Source organism: Glycine soja, chromosome 7 (genome assembly GCF_004193775.1).
Source record: "Glycine soja cultivar W05 chromosome 7, ASM419377v2, whole genome shotgun sequence".
Classification (NCBI taxonomy): domain Eukaryota; kingdom Viridiplantae; phylum Streptophyta; class Magnoliopsida; order Fabales; family Fabaceae; genus Glycine; species Glycine soja.
This window is the reverse complement of record NC_041008.1, coordinates 44,974,368-44,997,508: the sequence shown is the minus strand read 5'-3', so window position 1 is coordinate 44,997,508 and position 23,141 is coordinate 44,974,368. Positions and strand designations below refer to the sequence as shown.

Here is a 23,141-nt window from a genome sequence, read left to right as displayed (position 1 = left end):
AGAGTCTTGGATTATAGAGAGAGAGAAAAATCTCATCTCGTAACTTTTCAGTACTGTAGGAGTAGAACCGTTTTAGTGATTTTGTTAAGGTTTTACTTTGTCAACATGATTTTCTTGGATTTGAAGTCCATACATGATTTGTCACAAAGCCCATTTTTATTGGGAAATACTATTCTCACTACCCAATTTACTATTTACTCTACTAATTTTGTGGTGCCACCCCCATCCGTCCTCTAGCAACGCAAGCATGTTGAATTGGCACAAGCACAGTCACAGAGCCCTTCTCCATCTGAAGACCTCGGCACCAAGATCTCAACATCAACATCATCCTCTTATCAAATTCTGCAGCACCATTTCGGACTCCTTCACAGTCTCCTACCTCATCACCCGCTTCGGCTTCTCCCCAGAGACCGCCCTCAGCATCTCCCGCAAGTTCCGCCTCGACAGCCCCCACAGGCCCGACTCCGTTCTCGCCTTCTTGGCCACCCACGGCTTCTCTCCTTTCCAAATCCGCCAAGTCATCCAAGGCCAACACACCATCCTCCTCTGCGACCCCAACAACCTCATCCTCCCCAAATTCCAGTTCCTCCGCTCCAAAGGCGCCTCCACCTCCCACATCATCCGCATCGCCACCGCTTCCCCCACCTTCCTCTCCCGCTCCCTCGACAGCCACATCGTCCCCGCCTACCAATTCCTCCGAACCTTCCTCGTCTCCGACGAACTCATCATCCGATGTCTCAGCCGCGACTCCTCCGTCTTTTTCTCCGACGACCCCCGCTTCCCTCTTACCGCCGAATTCCTCCTCGATAACGGCTTCACGCGTTCCGCCGTTGCCAGGCTGCTGCACATGTGTCCCTCTGTTCTCTGCTCACGTGACTTACCCGACACGGTGCATGCACTCAAGCAATTAGGGTTTGATACCTCCGCCCCCAATTTCAGTGCTGCGTTGGTCGCGAAAAGCACAGTGAATAAAACCAACTGGGGTGAGTCGGTTAGGGTTTTCAAGAAGTGGGGTTGGTCCCAGGAACACGTTCTTATGGCGTTTAAGAAGCATCCTTCTTGTATGCTGACGGAACCTGATGAGATAGATGCTGTGTTCAGTTATTGGGTTAAGGAGTTAGGTGGGAGTTCTTTGGAGCTTGTCAAGTATCCTGTTATTTTTCGGTTGAGCCTTAAGAAGTGGATTGCTCCCAGGGCTTCCGTCGTTCGGTTTCTTGCAGCGCAAGGTCTATTGGAAAGGAGTGGCAACATGGTCACGCTGTTTATTATGTCTGAGAAAAGATTCCTGGACACGTTTGTGAAACGTTATGAGAAGCATTCGTCTCAGTTGTTGAAGATGTATAAGGAAAGTGTGAATATGAATGTTGCCAATAGCAAGGAGAACAAGAAGAAAACTTGCTTGTAGTTTAACAGCCTTGCGCTGTTGTTCACTTGGAATACATGATATGTTCTTGTGTCTACTGAAGATCTGACGAACAATCATGCTAGCTTGTTTATGGGATTTGTTATTTTGCAGGAGTTTTGCCTGTGGAAATTTGTTGTATGTTTTCCTGCAGAAGCTAAATAAAGGAAGCACGAGTCTTTTGATGAAAGAGAGAATTGATCATGCTTGTGAGTGTAAATTGTATGTAGTTTTTGACCTTTTGTTTTGAATGATCTGATTGCATAGAATGCGGTTTAGTTAAATACTTGAATTATTTGCTTGTCTGAATCCTGCTATATTGTGGCGTGCTTTTAAAACTGCTTCTTGTAGGACTGTGAACTTTGTATTTGGTACAAACTACAAAGACTTTGGAGCTTCCATGATGTTGATGTGCATACTGCATACCTATGCTCATTAGTACATTGGCGATTGAAAAAAAAATGGGAAAAGATGTTGGATGTGCAATACAGCTATATAAAACAGGTAAACAGATTTCATATGGATATTTCAGGTGAAAAAAATGGAGCATTCTATAAACCAGGCAAATAAGGGTTGATTTGAAAGATTATTTGGTAACATCCTCAATCTCATTAAAATACTTATTTCTGCATATAAATTGTTGCTCTTGGTCAAATTCTATCTTCTTTTTTGGGAGGATGCTGTTCTTCTCACCTGTCAAGCAGGTTATTTTGTGTGAATTATTTAATTTAAATATTGCTGCTTATTTCATAATTTCATATTCATCCTTCTGGGATGTGTGTATTTAGTAGAGTTGTTCCAGATTTTGGCTTGCCTTGTTTCATTGTTTTTCTTTAGTGAAATGAGCTGATACTTAAAAGAAGCTATCCGCCTTTTGAGATAAAGCACCTACTCTTCATAAAACAGATATGATATGATGTTTTTCTGAGTAGCTGTTTTTATTTTGCAATAGATGACTTTTTCTGTGTGGTTTATTGTAAACTGTGGAAGACTAAACTAGTAGATTTTAGTTGAATGGTTTGATGTTTGCTCACCACAGGATTCAGAGTTTATTTATATATTTGTTTGGCAATGCTCGTATTAAATCTCAAATTCCTATGTGATTATTTGACCTTTTTTATGCATCTTTCATGCTGAATTATAGAGTATATGGTTGTAAATAACACATTAATTTGAACGATGAATTACATTGTTATATCAACTTTGATGCATGATTTTCAGAGTTCCCTATTAATGGGGAAAAAGAGTTTGTCCCCAAGCCTATTGAATCTTTAGACCAATCTTGTCTGAGCTTTGTTTTGAACTTCATTTACAATTTTACTGACTAGTGACAAGCAATCACAAATGAACTTATTTCACATGTTTAAGACTGGTTTGAATGTGTAAAATTGGGAATTCAGCATTGCTTGATTTCTCCTCTTACACCTGATTCTGTTTTCTTTTTCACATGCATCATTGCGACTGTTTAGATAGCTTTGGTTTGTGACAAAAGTGATTCCTTGTAGTTTTCTTTTTTATATTCTTTGGTCGAGATGAAGCTGTACAAACTAAATTTTGTCTTGCAAGTTGCAAGCCTGTTCTAAGATCAAAATTGGAAGAGGTATATCAAGAGGGGGGAGAAGAAAGTTAGGAAATGGATCTTCACTCTTCATAGAATAGCATGATATGCCCAACAAAGTAGATGCTCATGCCAATACCAAGTGTTCAAGCATTGATTGAAGAAAAACAATAAACTTCTAAGTACATACTTGCAGGCTTCATGCAACTGGCAATACCCTGTATTACTGTATATTTAAGCCCTCATGGCTCAGGAAGTTAAAGTAAGTTCATCCACTGATTTATTGGGTTATTATCATTCACGTTTTGAAGTAGTGTGCAAGTTGATCTGCATTCGTGTTATCACGCAAAACAAAAGACATTGATCCGAAACTCCTTGTCAAGTGAAGTAATGGACTACTTATGCGAGTCAGCATTACTCACCAAGCAAGTTTGCTCGCCCGAGCTTTCCCGTAGGCCGTAGCAAATAGCATGTGATATTGTGATGATTACTTTACAATCTCTATTGACATACTAGTATATGGATTTCTGTGGACATGATAGCTAGCAGCCTAGCAGAAGGGATTGTACTTGTTTTTATACTTTGTCTTATCTTTGATGGGGGACAAGCTTGAGCATCCCATTAAATAATTATCCTTTCCTGTTTTTATCACACCAACAAATTATATTATTATTTTATAGGATAATAATACATTAGTAGCTCCTTGATGATCTTTCATTTAATTTTTAATTATGTCCTTAAACTATAAAAATTTGTAATTAGATTCTTTTTTCCTTCTTCCAATTTTATTAATAAGGTCCTTCGAAAAAGATGAAGGACATAATTACAATTTATTTTTTTTAGAGTTTAGGTTCTTTATTTTCTCTTTTCTTTTAACTTTCAATTCAACATAATTGATTGTGTGACTAGCGAATGCCGTTTCCATTTACTATTATTCACCGTGTTGTTGGTTGTGCGTTAAGCCGGGTAGACCCAGCAATGAGAACTAAAGCAAATTTTGAAAAATATTGTTTTAATTTTATATAAGGGAGTTATAATATTTGTTTTTTTTAGCTTATGAATGTGTTATTTTATCTTGGGACGGACTTTGTCTTAAATACTCATGTTATCTAACAAAATCAAGTCTATAAGTAAGAAATGACATATAAGCTACAGTTATTGCCTTCGTCTCATATATCAAGATGTTTTATTCTTCTTTTTCTTACTTATCTTAGAACAAACATTTGATGTTTTAGAATTTTAAAGTATTTTCTCTTAATTATACCCCAGTTTAGTATCTACTATACTTGAAATAAGTAGGAACTTGTCTGGTGAGATATTAAATAAAGGTTTCACAGTCCAAATTTACATGTATTAAATATTTTTTAATTCATGTGTATTAACCTTTAAAGTCTAAGGATATGAAAATAAAAAATAGTACTACATGATACCATTTCTAATAACGAGCTTTCATTAGGTCTAATGTTCACTTCTAATAAAAATAATACTATATGATACAACAAAAAATTCACTCGATCTTTCTCTTCTTTCTAATGTTCACTTATGGTATTTTTATTTTTGCCTAAAAAATAAAATTGTTCACCCCAAAGTACTTGTCATCTTCACTAAAAAATTTGTGAATTGGATAAAGTAAAAATGGCAACTAAAAATCTTTATATATATATATTCAACGTATTATCTTGTATATATTTATAAAAATTTAGGATAAAGTAAGAGAAATCATCTTAATTTATTTTATCAACTATATTTAATTAAGTTGGTTGAACATAAGGTGTGAGTTATAAATCTCATGATACTTGTCTTCGACTAATATAAAAAAAAAATATTATTTTAATTTATTTAAATCTCTCTACATGAAAATATTTTTAGTTGTCATTCTTCAACAATAACATCTAAATTGTTTTTTCAGACAAAAGCATTTTTGATATTTTTCTTAATTTCTTATCTTTTTCGATTTATCTTTCATTTTTTAAAATTGTTAATTAAAAATAATATTATATCACAATATAAATTACTTATCACAAATAAAAAATAAAAGTATATATTCAAAATGTTTATTTGTTACAAATTTTTATTGTAATATTATTTATATATTTACAACTATTTATTTATTATAAATTTTAGTAACAATTAGTTTCATAGTTAAAAAAACTTCGCAAGAACACTCTTTTTTGTCTTCATTTTAACGATAAAAGATTAAGTATATCACATTTTGTTTAATAACAAATACATGATGCCCTGCTACTTAGCTATAGAAGTTCAATTAATTGATATTTTAAAGTAATTATAACCAGAATAACTGGGTTAGGAAGACATTAATACAGTTAGGCTTTTAAATATCTGTGAAATACCTTTTCAAAACTGTGATGTTTTTTTTTAATTTTTTTATTTTCGGATTAAAGTTTGGGTGAGATGGATCTTAGGTTTACAAGTATCAAAATAAACTTTCTCAAAAAGTATTTAAAGATGTATTATTGTATTTATAAATTATTTATTAATAAGATGTTTACATAGATAATAAAAATTAAACTCAGATCCTCGTGAGATATGAATTCATTTTTTATCTGGATTAATTTTATTGACTTCAAAATTGTGTTAAAGAAACTGTAAATTTTATATTATAAAGATAAACATATATATTTAAACTAGCTTAAGTTTCAACTCAGTTAATAAAGCTCAAATTCCTGTTTCGTCTCATGGGCGTTTTATTTTTTAAAATTTAATTCGAGGGTGGGGGAATAAATTCGTGGGCGTTAATTCAAGAGCGGAGAGCGAAACTAAAGCAGAAGAAATAAAAAAATAAAAATGGCACTATTATTTTAAAGTTTCGCGGTTATACCCCCGATTTCATTTCCATTTGGTTTTGTTTACGCCATCACATTTCATTTCACAACTCGGGGAGTTGTTGTTGTGGTTCATCTTCCTCCTCTATTCACTGGCACTTGATAGATCCCTCTCTCACAGCTTCCATTCGCAATCCAGTTTCTCTTTGATCGGTGAGCTTCTCTCTCTTCACTTCCTTTCACTGTTTTTTTTCTCTTTGCGAGGGCTTTTCTTCTTCCTCGGATTCCCAATTTCGATCCTGTCTTGCTAGATCAAAGGGGGAATTTCGCAGAATATTCCAATTCCCCGTTTGGTTTTGGGTTTCTAAACTCAAATGCGGGGTTCGGTGGGCCTTAGGGATAAATTAACTGAATCACCTCCTTTCTAGTTGTGGATTCTGAATTAAATTCCTTCTTCTGCTTCGCAGATGCCTTTGCTGGTTTTTCTTTTTCTCTTTGTTTTCTTTCTCAGCTGAGAAACTGCAGTGTGGAGCTGTGATTTTGCTTTTTCTCGTTTTCACTGAGACTTCTGCTTTTCGTTTCTCTTATCGCTGAATTGAAATTCAAGCTTCGGTGTGGATTTTGTGCTAGTTGCTGTTGTGTCTGCATGTTTGTGTGTTTCTGGATTTTTATTGGCCAGAGATTGTGAAACAAGTTCATGCAAGTGATTTGAAAACGAGGAGGAATGGTTGAGATTAGAGAGTTTCAAATGCAGTTCTCTGTAGGTGTTTCAGCATTTTGAAAACAAGTTTTGCATCTTCTTTTAATGGAGGAGGTGGGGATTGGACTTGGAAAATCTCTGAATAAAAGTTGTGGTGCAATACGGGCTAAGGTCTGTTGTCCCTTGTTGGTCATCATGGTGCATGCACTCTCCACAGAACCTCCTTATAGCTCTTAACTAGCCTGTCTGGTTTCTAATAAAAGGATGGGATTATCTTGTTATTTGATCCTCTTTTTTTTTTCTTTAATATATTCTTTCCAATATTTTTTTTATTCAATCTTTATATTCTTTTCAGTTTATGAGTATTTCCATATTCATTTTGCTCTCTATGTATTGAGCCAAAGTAAGTGCTTTTGTATCAACATATCATTGATTTATTTAGTGTCAAGATTTTATTGTCTCAAGTGTTTTTTTTTTTAAATTAAGAATCTAATTTCTGTTCAATGTGTTCAACTTGTAGTTTGCCTTAGTACACTCTGCTACCACCTGACCTAGTATGTAGTACAGAGTACAGACAAATGTTTTTGTAGCTAAAGTGATTCTTAAGTTGGCACTTGGCATTAATAGGTTGAGTCGTGGTGTTTTGAAATATGGTGCACTATAGTTGTAGCCGTAAACCCTGCATTATATATGCAATCAAAACAGACTTTTTTTAGGGTGAATACCCACTACTACCTCATTGTAAAGTATGCTATATTCTCCATTAGAAAACTTGAGGTTATTTACTTTTGATTTACAGGATGCATCTTCTGGGTTTTGAACCTTTTACTCCTCATCAACATTATTTGTAGAGGGAAAGGAGGTGTCATTTCAGTTTGAACAGCTTTAGAATCTCAAGTATGGAACCTTCTTTTCTATGACTCCTCTCTCTCTCTCTCATGGTAGGATGCAATTTTTTTTCCTGACGAAACTGTTCAAGGTATTTAGTTAATTAGATTGTATTTGTTTTGAACATTTTGTTTTACTTACTTCTCTTCCTTTCTGGTAATTTTTTGACAATCAAGGAAATCAGTTATGGCTCCTTCTAGGAAATCTAGAAGTGTAAATAAGAGGTTTTCTACTGTTCGTGAGGCTGCATCTAGTAAAGACAAAATTGCAGAGAATGCTAGCAAAAATAGGTTGAAGGCGAGTCCTGGTATTCAGAAGGTGAGTTTGTTTCTTTACGTCTTTGAAAAGGAATTCTTTTCTTATACACGTACTGAGTTAAAACAAAGGAAGAAATTTCACCTTTGCTCTTTATTGTTTTTGCCCGAGTGCTCTTTTCAAGAAGTCATTATAATATTTTTTTAGCATTTTGTCAATGTAAAGTTAGGTATTAAAAAAAATTGAAAAAAGTTTGGTTAACTTGGTCAAGCATTATGGATTCTATTTCTTAACTTATAATTGTTTTTCAAATTTCAATGATTTGCAGAAGAGAAAATTGGCTGACATGTTAGGGCCACAATGGAATAAGGAGGAGCTTGAGCATTTCTATGAAGCTTACCGTAAATATGGGAGAGATTGGAAGAAGGTTAGTTCTAGTTTAGTCATAAGGTGCTTTTTATTGAATAAAGGTTATTGGTCCAATCTCACCATCATGTTTTTATCTAATAAATGGGCTACATATTTATCTCTTTTTTGTGAATCTACCTTGTTTGATGCACTACAATTTCCTTGTGCAACATTATTACTGAACATGTTATCCTTTTCAGTGACATTTTTACCTATGTTTACAGGTTGTTCTTGCAATACGTAATAGATCTGTGGAAATGGTAGAGGCCCTGTACACTATGAACAGGGTAAAAGCTGTACAAGCTTCAACATCCTGGTTTTCTGATGTTTCTGAAATGCATACACCATGTATTCACTATTCACATGAAAATAAAAAGATTTTAAAACACATACTAAAATTCATGTAGAGATATGTACTTAGGGTGTGCTTTGTAATTTTTTTAATATTTCCTGTATCTTTCAATACTGTTTCTGGAGCTATTTTGTTTCTTCTTCTATACAAATGGAAAACAAGATTTTTTACCCTTCATAATTTCTGTTTTAAACAAGTGAATGTTTTATTTTATTTTTTCCCTCAATTCCTCCTTAAATATCTATACGAAGAACAAAAAAGGAGACAGAAAAGAGAGAAGCAGGATTTCTTCTAAAAAAATTGCTGAATCCTTTAATGAATATCTGTTTTTAATATTCAACCAGTAAGTACAAGATTCATTTTTTGTTGGTCTTTTCTCCTAGCTAGTGGGTCAGGTTGTGATTAATCATTCTTCTGGATACATATAACCCCCACCATGTTATTTCTGATTTCTATTGCCAATGTTAAAGCCCACGCCTCCCAGATCCCCCCCGATTTTTTTGTTACAATTTTTAATGAAGTTTGTATAGTTTATGTCATTGGTTAAGGGACAAATCTCAATAGTACAGATTTTATTTAGTGTAGTATATTGTTTCTAAGACATGCTAATCTTTGGCTTTATTTTTAGGCATATTTATCTCTTCCAGAGGGTACTGCTTCTGTTGTTGGACTGATAGCAATGATGACAGATCATTATAGTGTTCTGGTAAGAATGAGTTTAAATTTTTGGCAAGTTTTACTGAACATTTGCATTGGTCTTCCTGATTTTGTAACTTTCATGTGGCTGCTCTACGGTAGCTGTGGTATTAAAGATTTCCCCTCATAACAAATCTTTTGCATTAAGTTGTGTGGCTAGAAGAAACTGTGCTATTTCAAAAGTGGTCTCCCTCCATATTGTTTTAAACACTATGTTTCTTTTTCAATGAGAGTTTTGCCATTCACTTCTGTGATAATAGGTAAATTATGATTGAAATTATAGTACTCTACAGTTTCAGTTTGACTCAGTTATAATTGAAATCTAAGGAGTCTCTTTTCTGTCAATATAAATACATCCACATACTTGTCAATGAGTGGAGAGAAAACTGTGGCCTTTGTAGTTTACTTGAATTGAAAAGGATAATATAGGTTGCCCAGCAGAGTTTTCTGACCAATAGACTAAGAGTTTATTTATTTTTATAATGCTTTTGCTTATAAAAAGAATTTATTTTGTTGTCAATTGTGGCAGAGGTGTTGAATTCAAAGGGAGAGAAAGAGAAATAGACAGAGGGGGGGGGGGAGAGAGAGAGAGAGAGAGAGAGATAGGATGGAATTGCTTATGTAAAATTGATTGTTGCTCAGTTCTTATGCGGAACATCTATATACAGATTCTTAATAGATAAAGTGGGGAGTATTTCCTAGGCAAAGAGTAAATGGGAGCTGCTTCCTAAATACTAATTCATATGAAAACTAAAATGTGACACATGAGTTCATTTAACATATGATACATGTACTGTTTGTTATTCTAACAAAAGTAGTAGGTAGTTTTTGTCTATCTAAAGCTGTGTTTAGGAGGTAATAATTTGATTATTAATCTGGAATCTCTGCCAACCCCGGGCAGAAAATAAATCAATGAATGAAAGACAACTTTCCTTCAATTATTATGGGTGGGCACTGGTTATATTTATAAATTTGTATAAATTGCAATAGGTAAGATGGCCAGTTTTTGACCAGTGTTCATAAGCAATTAAAATATGAATAATTTTAATTGGCAGGGAGGAAGTGACAGTGGTAAAGAAAGCAATGATGATGCAGAAATATCTAAAAAGTCTCAAAAGCGTTTGCGGGGAAAGCATCTAAGTGACAGTAAAGCATTAGAAGGGCACTTTTCAGATCATTCTCAGTCACATTCTGTTGCATCAGGTGATGGTTGCCTGTCATTGTTGAAGAAGAGACATTCTGGTAGGATAATATGTCAAAATATATGTGAACACATTACTTTGCTTCAATTTTCTCATGTACCTCTACATTTATTTTGTTTTGGTTTCCAACCATTAATTGTTACAATAAGATTGATGAAATTTGGAAGATTTTTCCTCTTACTCTCAACATGTTAGGCTGATTATCTTTGAAGATCTTATATTTTGTGTATATATGAACTTTAGAAGGGATTTTTTCCAACCATTAATTGCTTCAATTCTTCTTCCCTTTTGTTGTTTGTGGTTTTGTTTCAGGAATTAGGCTGCATGCTGTTCGAAAAAGGACTCCCCGAGTCCCTATTTCATATTCTATTGGTAAAGATAATGGGGATAGGTTTTTTTCATCTGCCAGGCAGGGCTCCAAACAAATGGTTGATACTAATGATGTTGCTCATAAGGTTGCATTAGCATTGACAGAGGCTTCACAAAGAGGTGGCTCTTCGAAAATTTCTGGATCACCAGACAAAAAATTTGTTCCTTCACCGGGCCTGAAAAGTGGGAAGAAGGTAATAAGTTATTTCTATAACATCATCAATTGTCTTTTTCTGTTGTTTCTTTAAAATAAATACTTATTCCAGGTAGTTACTATTTTCAGCATCCTAAATCAGAAATAGCTGGAGCCAAGTTTTGCAGTTCTGACTTGGATGATGGTAGTTCTGAGTTGAGTTTAGGAAGCACAGAAGGTAATAATGAAGATTATTCTAGAAAAACAATTCATTGGAGTGGTAGAGAAAATACTGGAAGAGGAAGGAATCAAGAAAAGAAAATAAAAAAAGACAGGAAGAATTTAGAGACAGGAGAGAATTTAAACAAGCATTTGAATGACATAAAGGAAGCCTCCAGTGGAACAGATGATGGTAAAAATCTTAGTTTTATCAAATCAAATTTTGTCACAGATTTTGCAGATGCAAAAAATTCAAGGTCCTCTTACAAGGGTTCCAGGATGAAAAGTACAAAGCTACTGTTAGAGAAAGGTATTTGGTAATTGCTTTAATACCCCTTCCTCATAAAGGTGGTTGTCCTCTTTATAACTGGTATCTTTACATGGCTTTCTATTTCTAACTGAAACTTTGTGCTTAGCTTAATTTTTTTTACTAAACAAGTGTGGTAAGTTTTCTTCGATAAAATGATTGAAAATAAGGCAACATGATTGGTATTAGGTGTTTTTGTCATTAAGCAGAGCATACTGTATTTCATCTTCATACTGAAAGAAGGACCTCATTCTCCAGAATATGTTGCTGTTCTTTCTTGATAAATAAAAGGATACATTTTCCATTTAAGCATGATGTTTGAATTATTATATGCCTCTTTGGTTTTAGGCTTATATCTTTTCATTTTTTGTTATATGTTTTCATCTTCCAATTTGTTTTATAACATTTTTTTTTTGGATTGAAAGCTACATTTTGTTTGTCCTTGAAATATTAACATGCATAAGAAGTATTCACAGGCCTAAAATTTTATTGGAAGATTTCAGCATGAAGTGAATTTGTATTACTTAAGCCTTTTTGGTTGTTAGCTAAGAGTTTCATGATTTTTGTGAACTTAGTTGTTGTACTTGCCTACTTGCCAATGTTTGGGCAGGAAAAGAAAATCAATTGGAGAAGAAACTTATGTGTCTATTTCCTTTTGCTTTTCATTATTGAATAGGATTCAAGATAGATTAATTGAATTTGATGTTTACATGATGCAACCTCTAGCACAATACTCTTTTAAACTTTAAACTGTTATATACTAGTTAGACCTTAAAACTATTTTTGATGAGAATAGTTATACATTTTGTTTGAATTTTGTAATTCGTATTAGTGTATGTCTTGTACACTTTTCCCCTGACCACTTTTCCAGGCTTCAAATTTTTCCTGTTATTCCCACCCATAGTGCAATTTTTATTAATGTTATCATCCTCCTCCCTTCCCTTTACTTCTCTCTTTGTAGATGAAGGTTCTGCTTTTGATGCTCTGAAAACTTTGGCTGATTTATCTTTGATGCTGCCAGTAACGAACCCTGATACCGGTAAGACATATAAGTTTATCAACATATTAATGTTAGAATATTATTTAAACTATTCCTTCTCCCATCTCCCGTAGATCAATCTGAATAAAAAGTTCGTACCCCATTGCCCGGAGGCTCTTCGCTATGCGAAGGTATGGGGGAGGGATGTTGTACGCAGCCTTACCCTTGCATATGCAAAGAGGCTGTTTCCGGATTCGAACCCATGACCAACAAGTCACCAAGGCTTCTCCCATCTCCCGTAGATCAATCTGAATAAATAATAAAATTGCAAGGACTAAATTTCATTTCCTTTTGCAATGTTTTACCTTGTAATTTTCTTCTCTATTCTGTTTCTTCCTGCAATATGCTTAACAAAATTCATAAAATGGCATAATATCTGTTGCAATTTGTCATTCTTGAGTTCTTTCCACCTCTGCCAAAGAAAATATCTGTTTATTGTATGGAAAATCCTTTTTTGTCATACTTTATGATTGCCTAAATCTTTTCTGTGTCTCAGAGTCATCTGCACAGTTCAACAAAGGAAACCATGATGTTGTTGATGAATCTAAAATGGAAACACATAAAGTATTTCCTAGGATTGAAAGCACTGCTTCAAATAAATTGGGCAAGGTTTTTTCTGATGATGGAGCTGCTGTTCCTGAAGCAGAGGGAGCACACCAGCTTAATGCAGGATTCAAGAAAAGGAAACAAAAATCTTTTAACTTGAAAGTAGGAATTGGTTATTTTCCAGCATTCAATTGCAATGTTTATGGTTCCTTGTTTAATATTTTCTGTGATATTTGACTTGTGCTATGCAAGTAAGATGTATCTTGTTTGTTGCAGAATGATGAAACTCATACAGGTTCTCATTTATGTGGTTCCCTGAAAACCAAGGTGTGCAGTTATTGATTATTAAAGCCAGAATGATATATAATTTGGCTCTTATTTCTTTCTAAGTCCTTATTTTGTTCTTTTTTCAATTGGGTGTAACTTCAGATTGAAATGTTAATTTTGGACAGAATAGTAGTCTTGCTTGTAATACTTGAGGGGACTTCTTTCTGGAATGTGATAATTCCAATTGAAATTTAACCAATTGAAAATATTTGTCATGTACAGATAAAAATTAAAATATAACTATATAAATTTATAAGGTGGCAATTTGAAAGTAAAGTCGAAGTATAAGGATCAAATGTGTTATAGCCAATTTATGGGTGTTTGTATGTGCTGGCTATTTGCATTTGTGTTACAACATGCCATCCAGTCTCAGTTGGTGACAAATTGTCTTCTCACTTTATTTTCGATATTTTGTGAAAGTATGATAATGTTCACAACTCATGCATTTATCATTAATTGTTTTTGCACTTATTAGTGGTAAACATATATAAAAAAAAGCACTGATAAAAAAAAGCACTAATTTTAGATGTATGGTTTCACAATGGCTTCTTTGATCTCTGGCTCATTTAAGTATTTTCTTTTTTTCCTAGCATGGTGTAGCACATGCCATGAAATTGGTTTTCCTAACCCATTATATTTTCTTTAAACATTAAAACTTCTATGCATGCCTATTGTTTAAGATGTAATAAAAGTATAAAACTACTAATGAGCATTTACCTAACTACTTAAGCTTTTAGGAGAGCTGTGTTAGGGTACATGTTATATAAAAACATTCACAAGCCTTTGCCTAAAAAGCAAAAGCTTTAAGCTGTTAGTTGAAAGCTCATTAATAGTAAAATTACATCTCTATCTATCTTGTTTTATATATTGTGTTCTATTATAAATGTATTATACATGCTTTCCTTTTCTATTTTGGCTTTTAATTTGTTTCTATTTTTTTTTTTTTTATATTTTGCTTCCTCTAAATCTATGATACTGCCTTACTTTGCCCAAAAGTATCTCTTGTACTAATTCATTTGAGGTTGTCTTGTATATTACTATATTTTCATGAGCCTGTGGTAGGGTTTGACCCCCTATTAAAAAGGTGTATAAAAGAAGAAATAAGGGAAAAGGGAATATGCTTGTGTCAGTTACACAAGTCAGCAAAGTTAGTTAGGAATGAGAGGTGCTTGTACGTAGTCTTAGAATATAGAAAGGGAGAAAGGCTTAGGAAGGGGTATTCAGGAAATTGGGAATTCATTGTGGGGAGGATTCTGGTCCCTCGAAGAACCAGAACTCATCTTTCTCTGTAATTCAATTCATTCTTGGGGGATAACACAGTTTTGTTCTTCTTTTCTTGATATTCTATTCTCGTTATATCCTGATCCAGTTTCTATAACCCTAGTTACAGTGTCTAAATATTATCTTCATTGTAGGCTACTGATGAGGTGAAGAAATCCATTGTTAAAGGTAAGAGGTCATCTGTTTCTACAGCACATTCAAGACAACTAAAAGGGGTGAAATCCTTAGGAAATCTGTCTTCAAGCACTAATGACAAAAGGGAAAGGGATGATTCATCTTTTTCGCTGATGAAGGTTTCCTCAACTTATCAAGGCAGTCCATTAAACAGAGGAAAGCCAAGAAGAAAGATGGAAAAACCAAAACCAATGGTACAACAAGATTTGGTGGTGTCTAGAAATATTTTTAGCAGTCAACATAAGAAATCCATTGCTTCACTCCAAGATGGTTCTTCTAGTCAAAAGGTTAATAATCTGTCATTTGTAATCAGTGGCATCAATTGAATTTTTAATCTGTATTAGGAAAATTAATTTTACTTTTGTCATCCCAGGGAAAGCTTGTCAATTGCCTGTCTTCATATCAAATGCGGCGATGGTGCACTTTTGAGTGGTTTTATAGTGCTATCGATTACCCATGGTTTTCAAAGAGAGAGTTTGTGGAGTACTTATACCATGTTGGATTAGGTCATGTTCCTAGATTGACTCGTATTGAGTGGGGTGTCATTAGAAGGTATATAATTCGAAATGCTTATATTTTTGCTTCATCTTATACTACCATATTGCATTGATGATTAAGTGGGTGAAGTGGCGGATCTAGGATCCAGGGTCTGTAGGGGCAATTTTTTTTAATAATGATCATATATATGAAAATAAAATATCTAGTTGAATAAAGTGTAAAAGTATCTAATGAGCTGAAAAGATAATAAAATGTAAGAGAAAAACTAGCCAATAAATGAAAAAATATATCAACACTTAAAAAAATTGAAACTAGTGTGTTCAAATTATAAAATCAGAGGGAACAAAAAGATATCAACACTATATATATAGTTATATTTTTTTCAAGGTGAGGGGGTGCATCTGCACCCTCTGAAACATATATAGGTCCGCCCCTGAGTGGGTGTCTGGAAAAGATTCTACAAGTTTGTTGAGGTTTATGAAAATAACTTATGACTCCTATATGCTCTTTTTAGCTTGCTTCAGTGAACTTTTTAATGAAGCTTATCAAAATAAGCACTTGTTAAGATCATTTCAACAAATTTCATGGTTAAATTTATGACGTAAGTTCTCATATTATATGAGCTTATTGGAGAATCGCTTACTTTAGCTGTTTACCCAAGTGCATCTTGAGTTTATTAGAGATATAAAAGCATTCATATGCCTTCACTTGATGGTTTAAGCTTTTGGGTTTAGTTTGTCAGTGGCATGGACACATGGTACTAGAGGCTTTATGACCTAGTGGTCCTGTATAAAGTACTTAATCTATATGCTACTCTTATGCAGTTCTCTTGGCAGACCACGAAGATTTTCAGAGCAATTTTTGATAGAAGAAAAACATAAACTTAATCAATACCGGGAATCTGTTAGATCACATTATGCTGAAATTCTTGCTGGTACCAAGGAAGGACTTCCTACTGATTTGGCCCAGCCTTTAATTGTTGGGCAGCATGTTATTGCTATTCATCCAAAGACGAGAGAGATTCACGATGGAAGTGTACTAACTGTTGACCACTGTAGATATAGGGTTCAGTTTGACCAGCCTGAACTTGGGGTTGAATTTGTCATGGTATGTTTTCTTCTCTTTTGACAAATGATAATGGCAGGAATGATGAAACTTAGGTATTGGGCTGCCTAAATTGTTGTTGTTCTTATTATTATAATTAAAGCCCAATTGGATTCCGTGAATAGGCATTTTGTTACATCAAATTAGATGTTTACAACATGTATTTGTAATTTGCCAAGATGTGAGCGCATTTGAAGCAAGTTATATGACAAATACAAAGGTGATTATAAAGATCAATCTCATTAAAATCCCTATATTGGACAATATGAATATATCTTCTTGTTTATCTCCAATGATTAGTGCCCAACTTTTGGAGCATTGATGCCTTGTTTTAATTTAAGATGTGCATTTTTAAGTTAATCTTATATTAATTTCATGCATTTTACACTATCTGTGGTGTCTGTTGAAAGAAATTGTTGTTTCCTTGCGCACATGTCAAATATCATGTGTCTTTTCCTGTGTCATATCCATGCTTCTTATATTGTACTATTCTACAAAATAAAAATTGTAATGTCAAATTAAGTTATTTTATCCTTCTCTTATGCTTTAAAATTCATTGCTGTTTAGTTTCTTCAATATACATTGAAATTTAACAGTATATATCCTTTTATTTATGATGATCTTACAATCCTCAATAAAATCATATGATCTTAGGATACTCTAATAGTTTTCTTTATTACAGTATACTTGGGTTTACTAAAACCCAACATACACTTGAGTGTACTGTATAATTTCTTTTCTATTTGTATAACTGTAAGTAGTTAGGTACAGCTGGACCTTAACCATAGTCTAGTCAGTTTGACTCTAAATATTAGTCATCTCTCTAACAGTTACTTCAGTTTTCAGAATCAATAAAATAGATTTCTTTAGTTTTCTCTCAAAGGTCTAAAACTCAATAGATCAGGTGCTGCTATCCCTGATGAAAAAATTTGAGTAGTATCCTGATTTTAATAACCTTAGTAGGGATTGTTACACTATAAAGAGAATCTAAGCATAGTTTATTTTGCAATTTAGTTTTTGAATACTTGCATTGCTCATCTCACCTTAATTTCATCTTGTTACCCCCATTGATGTCCTAAGATAGTATGATCACTTCACAGTTTTCTCTGTTAATAGCATAATTTGACACATTTTCATATCTCAGGATATTGACTGCATGCCTTTGTATCCATTTGAAAATATGCCTACATCTCTGATACAATACAATATCTCTTCTGCTCCAATAAACGAGGACTTTATTGAGCTCAAGCCTAATGGAAAACTGAAACAGAGAAAGGTTGCTGGGCACACAATATTGTCCCCTACTGAGAACACAGATGCCATAGAAAATCTTCATATATCTTCCACTATGCATGGAAGAAGTACTTTATCAAAACAGGTATAAATTTATTTTGAGATGGAATTTAATTCTGTTTTATGATGATGATTTGATTGTTTCAAATCCTTAAAGGTGTAAAACACACATTAGTTCAGTTATCTATAGAGGAGGTCAAGTTCAGAAAAATAAACTAATAATACAATAATTTTAAAAATGAATCATGTAAAGGACAATATTTGAAAGGAATATAAAAATTGAAGGCAATGGACTTGCTGTCAATGAACAAGGCGCTGCCTCTGAAGTCTGAACTTAATATTTATCACAAAACACTTGCCAAATGAATCATGTAAAGATGTTTTCTAACATTTTTAGGATGTAATTTTTGTGGCTTATGATATTCTTGTTCATACACTCTGTTTCCTTAACTATGATAAGCTTTTTTTAACTTGTTTGCCATCAATCAGTGAAACAAGAAAAAAAGTGTAGTAAAAAGAAAAGGAATATTGCTTTATCATAATTTGGGTGTATATTCCCACAATGCAAGCTTATAGAAATTAATTATTGTACGAGTATTCTGAGCTAAAGGAAGAATTGGTGCATCTGAAGTCTTTGGGTGGAAGCTAAGAAGCATTATTGAGTGCTATACTGATTCTGGAGAGAAGGATCCTGTTTCATTTCTGTAAATGGAAATATATGGTTGTATTGTATCTATCTTTAATTGCTAATAAGCCTAATTAACTCTGAATATTTGGAGGTGGTGCAACTCAGACACTGTCAAAGTCTACCTCCTTGCTTAATGTTGGGAACCCAGAAACAGATTCTGAGTTCTCAGAGAGACTGGTGAAAAAAAATAGAAAAGGGAAAGGGAAGGAATACTCTTGTAATGTTTTATTGAATTATAGAGACTTAAAGAGAGAATTCTCCATCCAGGAGTTTCTATTTCATTAGAGTTAATGCTCAGTTCCCAACTGCTAACAAGTTGAATGTCCCCTCTCCTATTATCTAATATGCTAATTCCCTACCTCCTAACAACTTTAACTGCCCAATCATAACTATTCTAACAATTCTCTCTCAGGCCCCATCACTTAATGAGTTCTATTTGTCTAAGTTCTTGTAGGAGTCTACATAATTTGAGACCTGCTTTCCAGAGCACCCCCCCCAAAAAAAAGTCAACTCCAAAGTTAGAAACATAATCATCTTTATTTTTTCATTTTATTTAATTGGCTTTTCACAATGGTAATGTTTCTCAAGTTGTTTGCCTTTGGTGGATAAATTCATTACTTTTATCCTGACGGGTCCCTTAGTAGTTTTCTTGTCTTATCCCCCCCCCCCCCCCTAATTCATAGGTTTCTTCTTCAAGTTCCAAATCACAACTGAAAGTTGTGTGCAGTGAGATTGGGATTGGTAATGCCCAACTAGCATCAAGCTCTCGACCTTCCCTTCTTGATCATGTCCATTCAAAAGAAGCTGACATATTAGCTATTTCAGAGTTGAATTGTGCTCTAGACAAAAAGGTGCACAACCCAAATCATCTTAGTTTTTCTGTTGTTCATTTTACGATAATAGAAAATATCTGTTTCAAATATCCTTTTCTAAAATGAGCTTTGAGCTGTTAATTTTGAACTTTTAGGAACGTGTATTGTCTGAACTGAAGCACATGAATGATGGGGTATCAGAGAGCCAGAAATATGGAGACAACTCAGTAAAGGATTCAGAACCTTTTAAGAGGAATTATGCTTCAGTACTAAAGCAATTAACTGAAGCAAATGAACAGGCATGGATTTTCAATATTGTCTATCTACACACCTTCTCATTCCAGTAATTTACAATTGCATGAGTTTATTGCACTTCTGCAGGTTTCTTCTGCCTTGTTTTGCTTGAGGCAACGCAACACATATCAAGCAAGCTCCTCTGTTTTGTCATTAAAGCCCCTGGCTAATTTTGATGATCCAAGTGGTCAGGCCAGCTCTTCCAATTGTTCGGCTTGCCACAACCAAGAATCTATATCTCAAAGTCATATAGCTGAGATTGTCGAAAGTTCTAGAAGAAAAGCTAGAACAATGGTTGTTGAAGCCACACAGGTAAAGAAAGGAAGCTAATTGTTTCTAATTAGTAAACGCAACATTCAGAGTCAATTTTATGTTACAAACTTAAAGAAAACAAAGCACTTAATACTCAGTTATTTATGGAGTAATATTTACTGTTAAAGCCAAATAGTTGATCTTCATGTTTTTCTCATTTTTATAATTAACATGAACTGCATACACTGCACAGGATAGTCACAGTTGGGCCACCATCTATAAAAGGTCTATTATGTCTCCTTTTAGGGAAAAATTCACTTGGATGGATGAAAATTTAAAAGATTAAGGATTTGATTAATATATAACAAGAATACTGGGTAAGTTTGAGCAAAATATTCATGAAAATGTTCCTACTGACAGATCTATTTAAAGGTTCACTTTTATGACAGGATTTTCATGTCTTCCTTGATGAGCCTTTCAACCAAAAAAATTAATAACATGATATTTTCTCAGGATATCATTTTCAATTTTCTGGCTGACAATAATCTAGTGATGTACTTTGACTGCAATTTCTCATAAAAACCATTGCAGGCAATGTCAAGTTTAAGAAAGACAGAAAGTAAGGTTGAAAGAATTGAGGATGCAATAAATTTTATCAATAGCCAGCTTTCAGTGGACGAACCTACTGCTTCAGCTACAACATTTCTTCCTGCAGATTCTTTTTCTCTGGCTTCTCAGGATCAATTGACTGCCAACATATTGAATCCGTTGGCAAGTTGTCATGTACAAGATGCTGAACTTAATAGTTCATCTGATCAAAATGAAATGAAAATTCCCTCAGAACTCATATCTCATTGCCTAGCTACATTGTTCATGATTCAGGTAAATCACATCCTACTGAATTTGATTTTTACTGGAAAAATTTTCATTGTCAATCTGCCCTCACTACTTTCAGTTGCTTAGTCTTTTGAACATTGTGTAGTTCAACAAAACCGGACTCATGCTAATCAGTAACCACTAACAGTTTTTCACTGTTTTGTGGACAATATCTTCGGTGATTTTTCCATGTTATAAAAATATGTATTTAAATCATATCATGTTCTTTTAGATAGTGCTGTGGCCTTTACTTATTTATTTATTTTTTGGTAAATTGTTATGGGAAATGACCAATTCATGTTAAGACAGACTTCTCCATTAGATAGAGGGTGATTGGCATAAGTTGCTGAAACTTCCTTATTTTAGTTTGAAGTCATCACTCTAAATTTTGAACTAGAAAAAATAAATTAGAGCTTTAAGAGGTGATACAAAATATGGCAGTGGTTATTCTAAATAACTGTGTTTCTTTTATAGTATCAATACAATCAATTTAACTTATTGCCTCCCATTATTTAGGATAACTAAGATGTACACACTTGTGTTGTAAAATGATTTTTCCTGTACAATTTCAGTTTAGAAGATATAACCTATGCTGAAGAGTAAATGTATGTTTCAAATTGTCAATTACACTATCACATAATGACAGAACAAACACCAAGGTGGAAATTGCTGCATTCTAAAAAGGCCATATTTTACTTTTCTGATATCCCTACAAATATGTTGTCATGACATAAAAGCTTAATTTGTTTTTGGAAGACACGTGAATGTTTTATATTATATGTCTAATCCCCTCACAAGTCACACCCAAGAATGCTTTGGGCATGAGGTGCAAATAATGCAGACCTATCCCACTTGTGTTGATATTCAACCTTTTTTAAGAATGGGAGCAGTATCAAAGTCTAGACCACACTTGGTCATAGAGCTTTGATACCATGTCAGGAACCAATGAACCTAAAATATTAGGTGAAAAAACATGAATGATTTTATATTTACTTGTAACATATGTCAATCATATATAAGTGGCATTTTTAAATTTATGCTAGAGCAGATAACTTTGTATTATCCTGTAAAAAAAGCCACTGGGCTTAGCTTGAAAAATAAGTGGTTCATTTAATGATGACTTTAAATACAACAGTTTAGGAAATCAGGATAGGGATGTGACTTGGTTATATTAAGTTGGAGCCATTATAGGTGATACATTTGTTTGTGGTGCACTTTTACATGCTAAATTGAATTTAATTGCATTTGTTATCTGAATTTCAGAAAGAAAAATAATAGGTAGAATATATCGTTTCTTTTCTACAACATTGAAATTTGCTTTAATATCTTGAACTGAAGTTTTAAATTTCAAACTTCTCTTTTATTTTCTATACTATTTAAACCATATACCTACTACTACCTCTGTTAATTCTCAAATTGTCTTTTATTCAGTAAAAAACCTTAATCCCTTGTCAGCTTTGCTTATTCATAAAAGCAATCAGATAGGGCTACTATTCCCAAAGTGAGCTTTATCTAAATGCTCACATGGGACAAAAGGTATTGAATGTAGAGTTAATAATTGCAGGTTAATTAAATATTTAAAAATAAATAATTCAATCAGTTGTCCTTTTCAAGATTCTTTACCTGTACACCCTAATGTATCTTTTGATAAAACAAAATGCAGAAGTGTACGGAACGACTATTTCCCCCAGCTGATGTTGCTCAGGTACTAGATTCTGCTGTCACCAGTTTGCAGCCATTATCTTCAAAGAATCTTCCAGTATATGGTGAGATACAGAAATGCATGGGCATCATAAGAAATCAGATATTGGCTCTCATACCGACATAGCTTGGACTCTTTCCTCCTTTGTTGTTTGTAAATCTGCAATGCTCTGGTATTTGGCTGGTTCAACTCTTGCTGACGTGATCTCTATGGAGCGTCGTGAGACCATACCTACCTCCACTGGGACCCAGATATTTCGTAATTAACGCGGGGGAGGGTGGGGGGGACTATTTATAAACTGTTTATACAATTGTAGCCGGAAGAAAAGGGAAGGTTCTACATATTCTCTTTTCTGATGTACATATTTTTAAAGATCAAATCATAGTGAGGGACTAGCATGTCCTATTCAGAACCAGTAATGTGTATTATGTCATAATGTTAAATGCCATAAACTTTATGAATGCTATTGCCTAATGTTAACAGGCTGATTAGTGTATCTTCCCAAACTGTAATTGTTATCATTATATTTTCTTTCACCGTCTTGATGGCTTTCCACATCCCGATTTCAGATTGATAACAATTCAAGTGTTGATACAAAATTTGATTTCGAACTTGGTAGGTGCAGCTACAATAAATCTGTCTCGGGGTGGATGGGTGCCAATTTTAACATTTTTTCTCCGTCTTTCGTTTTGTTATGCTGGTCGGTGCAATTACAATTGGGACTGTTTCGGTTATTCCCGTGTAACTTTTGAGTTATGACTTATGACAACATAGCTTTTATCTTTTTGCCCTCATGCATCCCTTGTGTAGATAGTAATTTAGAACTGTTACGAAGCCAAGCAAAAACTACATTCAGCAACCCGGAACCCAAATTTTTATAAATAGCAGTGTGTTTGGAGAAGTGTTGGCAAAATTAATTTTAAATGAATTTATTTTAGTTAAAATTGATTTTAAATAAAACCAACACGAGCTAAATAAAATTG

General features: G+C 33.9%; 2 protein-coding genes across 5 annotated transcripts; both read left to right on the top strand.

Moving 5' to 3' along the window:
• The first annotated feature begins 200 nt into the window (after positions 1-200).
• Positions 201-3,689, top strand: LOC114420062. 2 transcript variants are annotated; one of them, XM_028385914.1, is made up of 2 exons: positions 201-1,611; positions 1,754-3,689. In XM_028385914.1, exon 1 carries the CDS (start codon positions 248-250, stop codon positions 1,403-1,405), a length of 1,158 nt encoding a protein of 385 aa, XP_028241715.1. In that variant the 5' UTR covers positions 201-247; the 3' UTR covers positions 1,406-1,611; positions 1,754-3,689. The 2 variants fall into 2 exon arrangements, with proteins under 2 accessions (XP_028241715.1, XP_028241714.1); XM_028385913.1 differs by having other exon boundaries at positions 201-1,624.
• Positions 3,690-5,803: 2,114 nt separating this feature from the next.
• LOC114420061 (protein ALWAYS EARLY 3-like) lies at positions 5,804-22,715 on the top strand. 3 transcript variants are annotated; one of them, XM_028385911.1, is made up of 21 exons: positions 5,804-5,956; positions 7,243-7,340; positions 7,508-7,649; positions 7,915-8,013; positions 8,219-8,281; positions 8,975-9,052; positions 10,098-10,245; positions 10,557-10,807; positions 10,897-11,275; positions 12,234-12,311; positions 12,808-13,019; positions 13,134-13,184; positions 14,600-14,926; positions 15,013-15,191; positions 15,962-16,244; positions 17,386-17,619; positions 18,906-19,073; positions 19,190-19,333; positions 19,416-19,640; positions 20,172-20,462; positions 22,120-22,715. In XM_028385911.1, exons 3-21 carry the CDS (start codon positions 7,518-7,520, stop codon positions 22,282-22,284), a joined length of 3,507 nt encoding a protein of 1,168 aa, XP_028241712.1. In that variant the 5' UTR covers positions 5,804-5,956; positions 7,243-7,340; positions 7,508-7,517; the 3' UTR covers positions 22,285-22,715. The 3 variants fall into 3 exon arrangements, with proteins under 3 accessions (XP_028241712.1, XP_028241713.1, XP_028241711.1); XM_028385910.1 differs by having other exon boundaries at positions 5,805-5,956; positions 10,098-10,284; XM_028385912.1 differs by lacking the exon at positions 8,219-8,281 and having other exon boundaries at positions 10,098-10,284.
• The last annotated feature ends 426 nt before the right edge of the window (positions 22,716-23,141 follow it).

What these genes read in the sequence shown, in the direction of transcription:
- LOC114420062 (XM_028385914.1), top strand. Translation starts at nt 248, where the DNA reads ATGTTGAATTGGCACAAGCACAGTCACAGAGCCCTTCTCCATCTGAAG.
- LOC114420061 (XM_028385910.1), top strand. Translation starts at nt 7,518, where the DNA reads ATGGCTCCTTCTAGGAAATCTAGAAGTGTAAATAAGAGGTTTTCTACT. An exon ending in CAGATCATTATAGTGTTCTG is followed by an intron (nt 9,053 to 10,097) that starts GTAAGAATGAGT and finishes TTTAATTGGCAG; the next exon opens with GGAGGAAGTGACAGTGGTAA. An exon ending in GAGTGGGGTGTCATTAGAAG is followed by an intron (nt 15,192 to 15,961) that starts GTATATAATTCG and finishes ACTCTTATGCAG; the next exon opens with TTCTCTTGGCAGACCACGAA.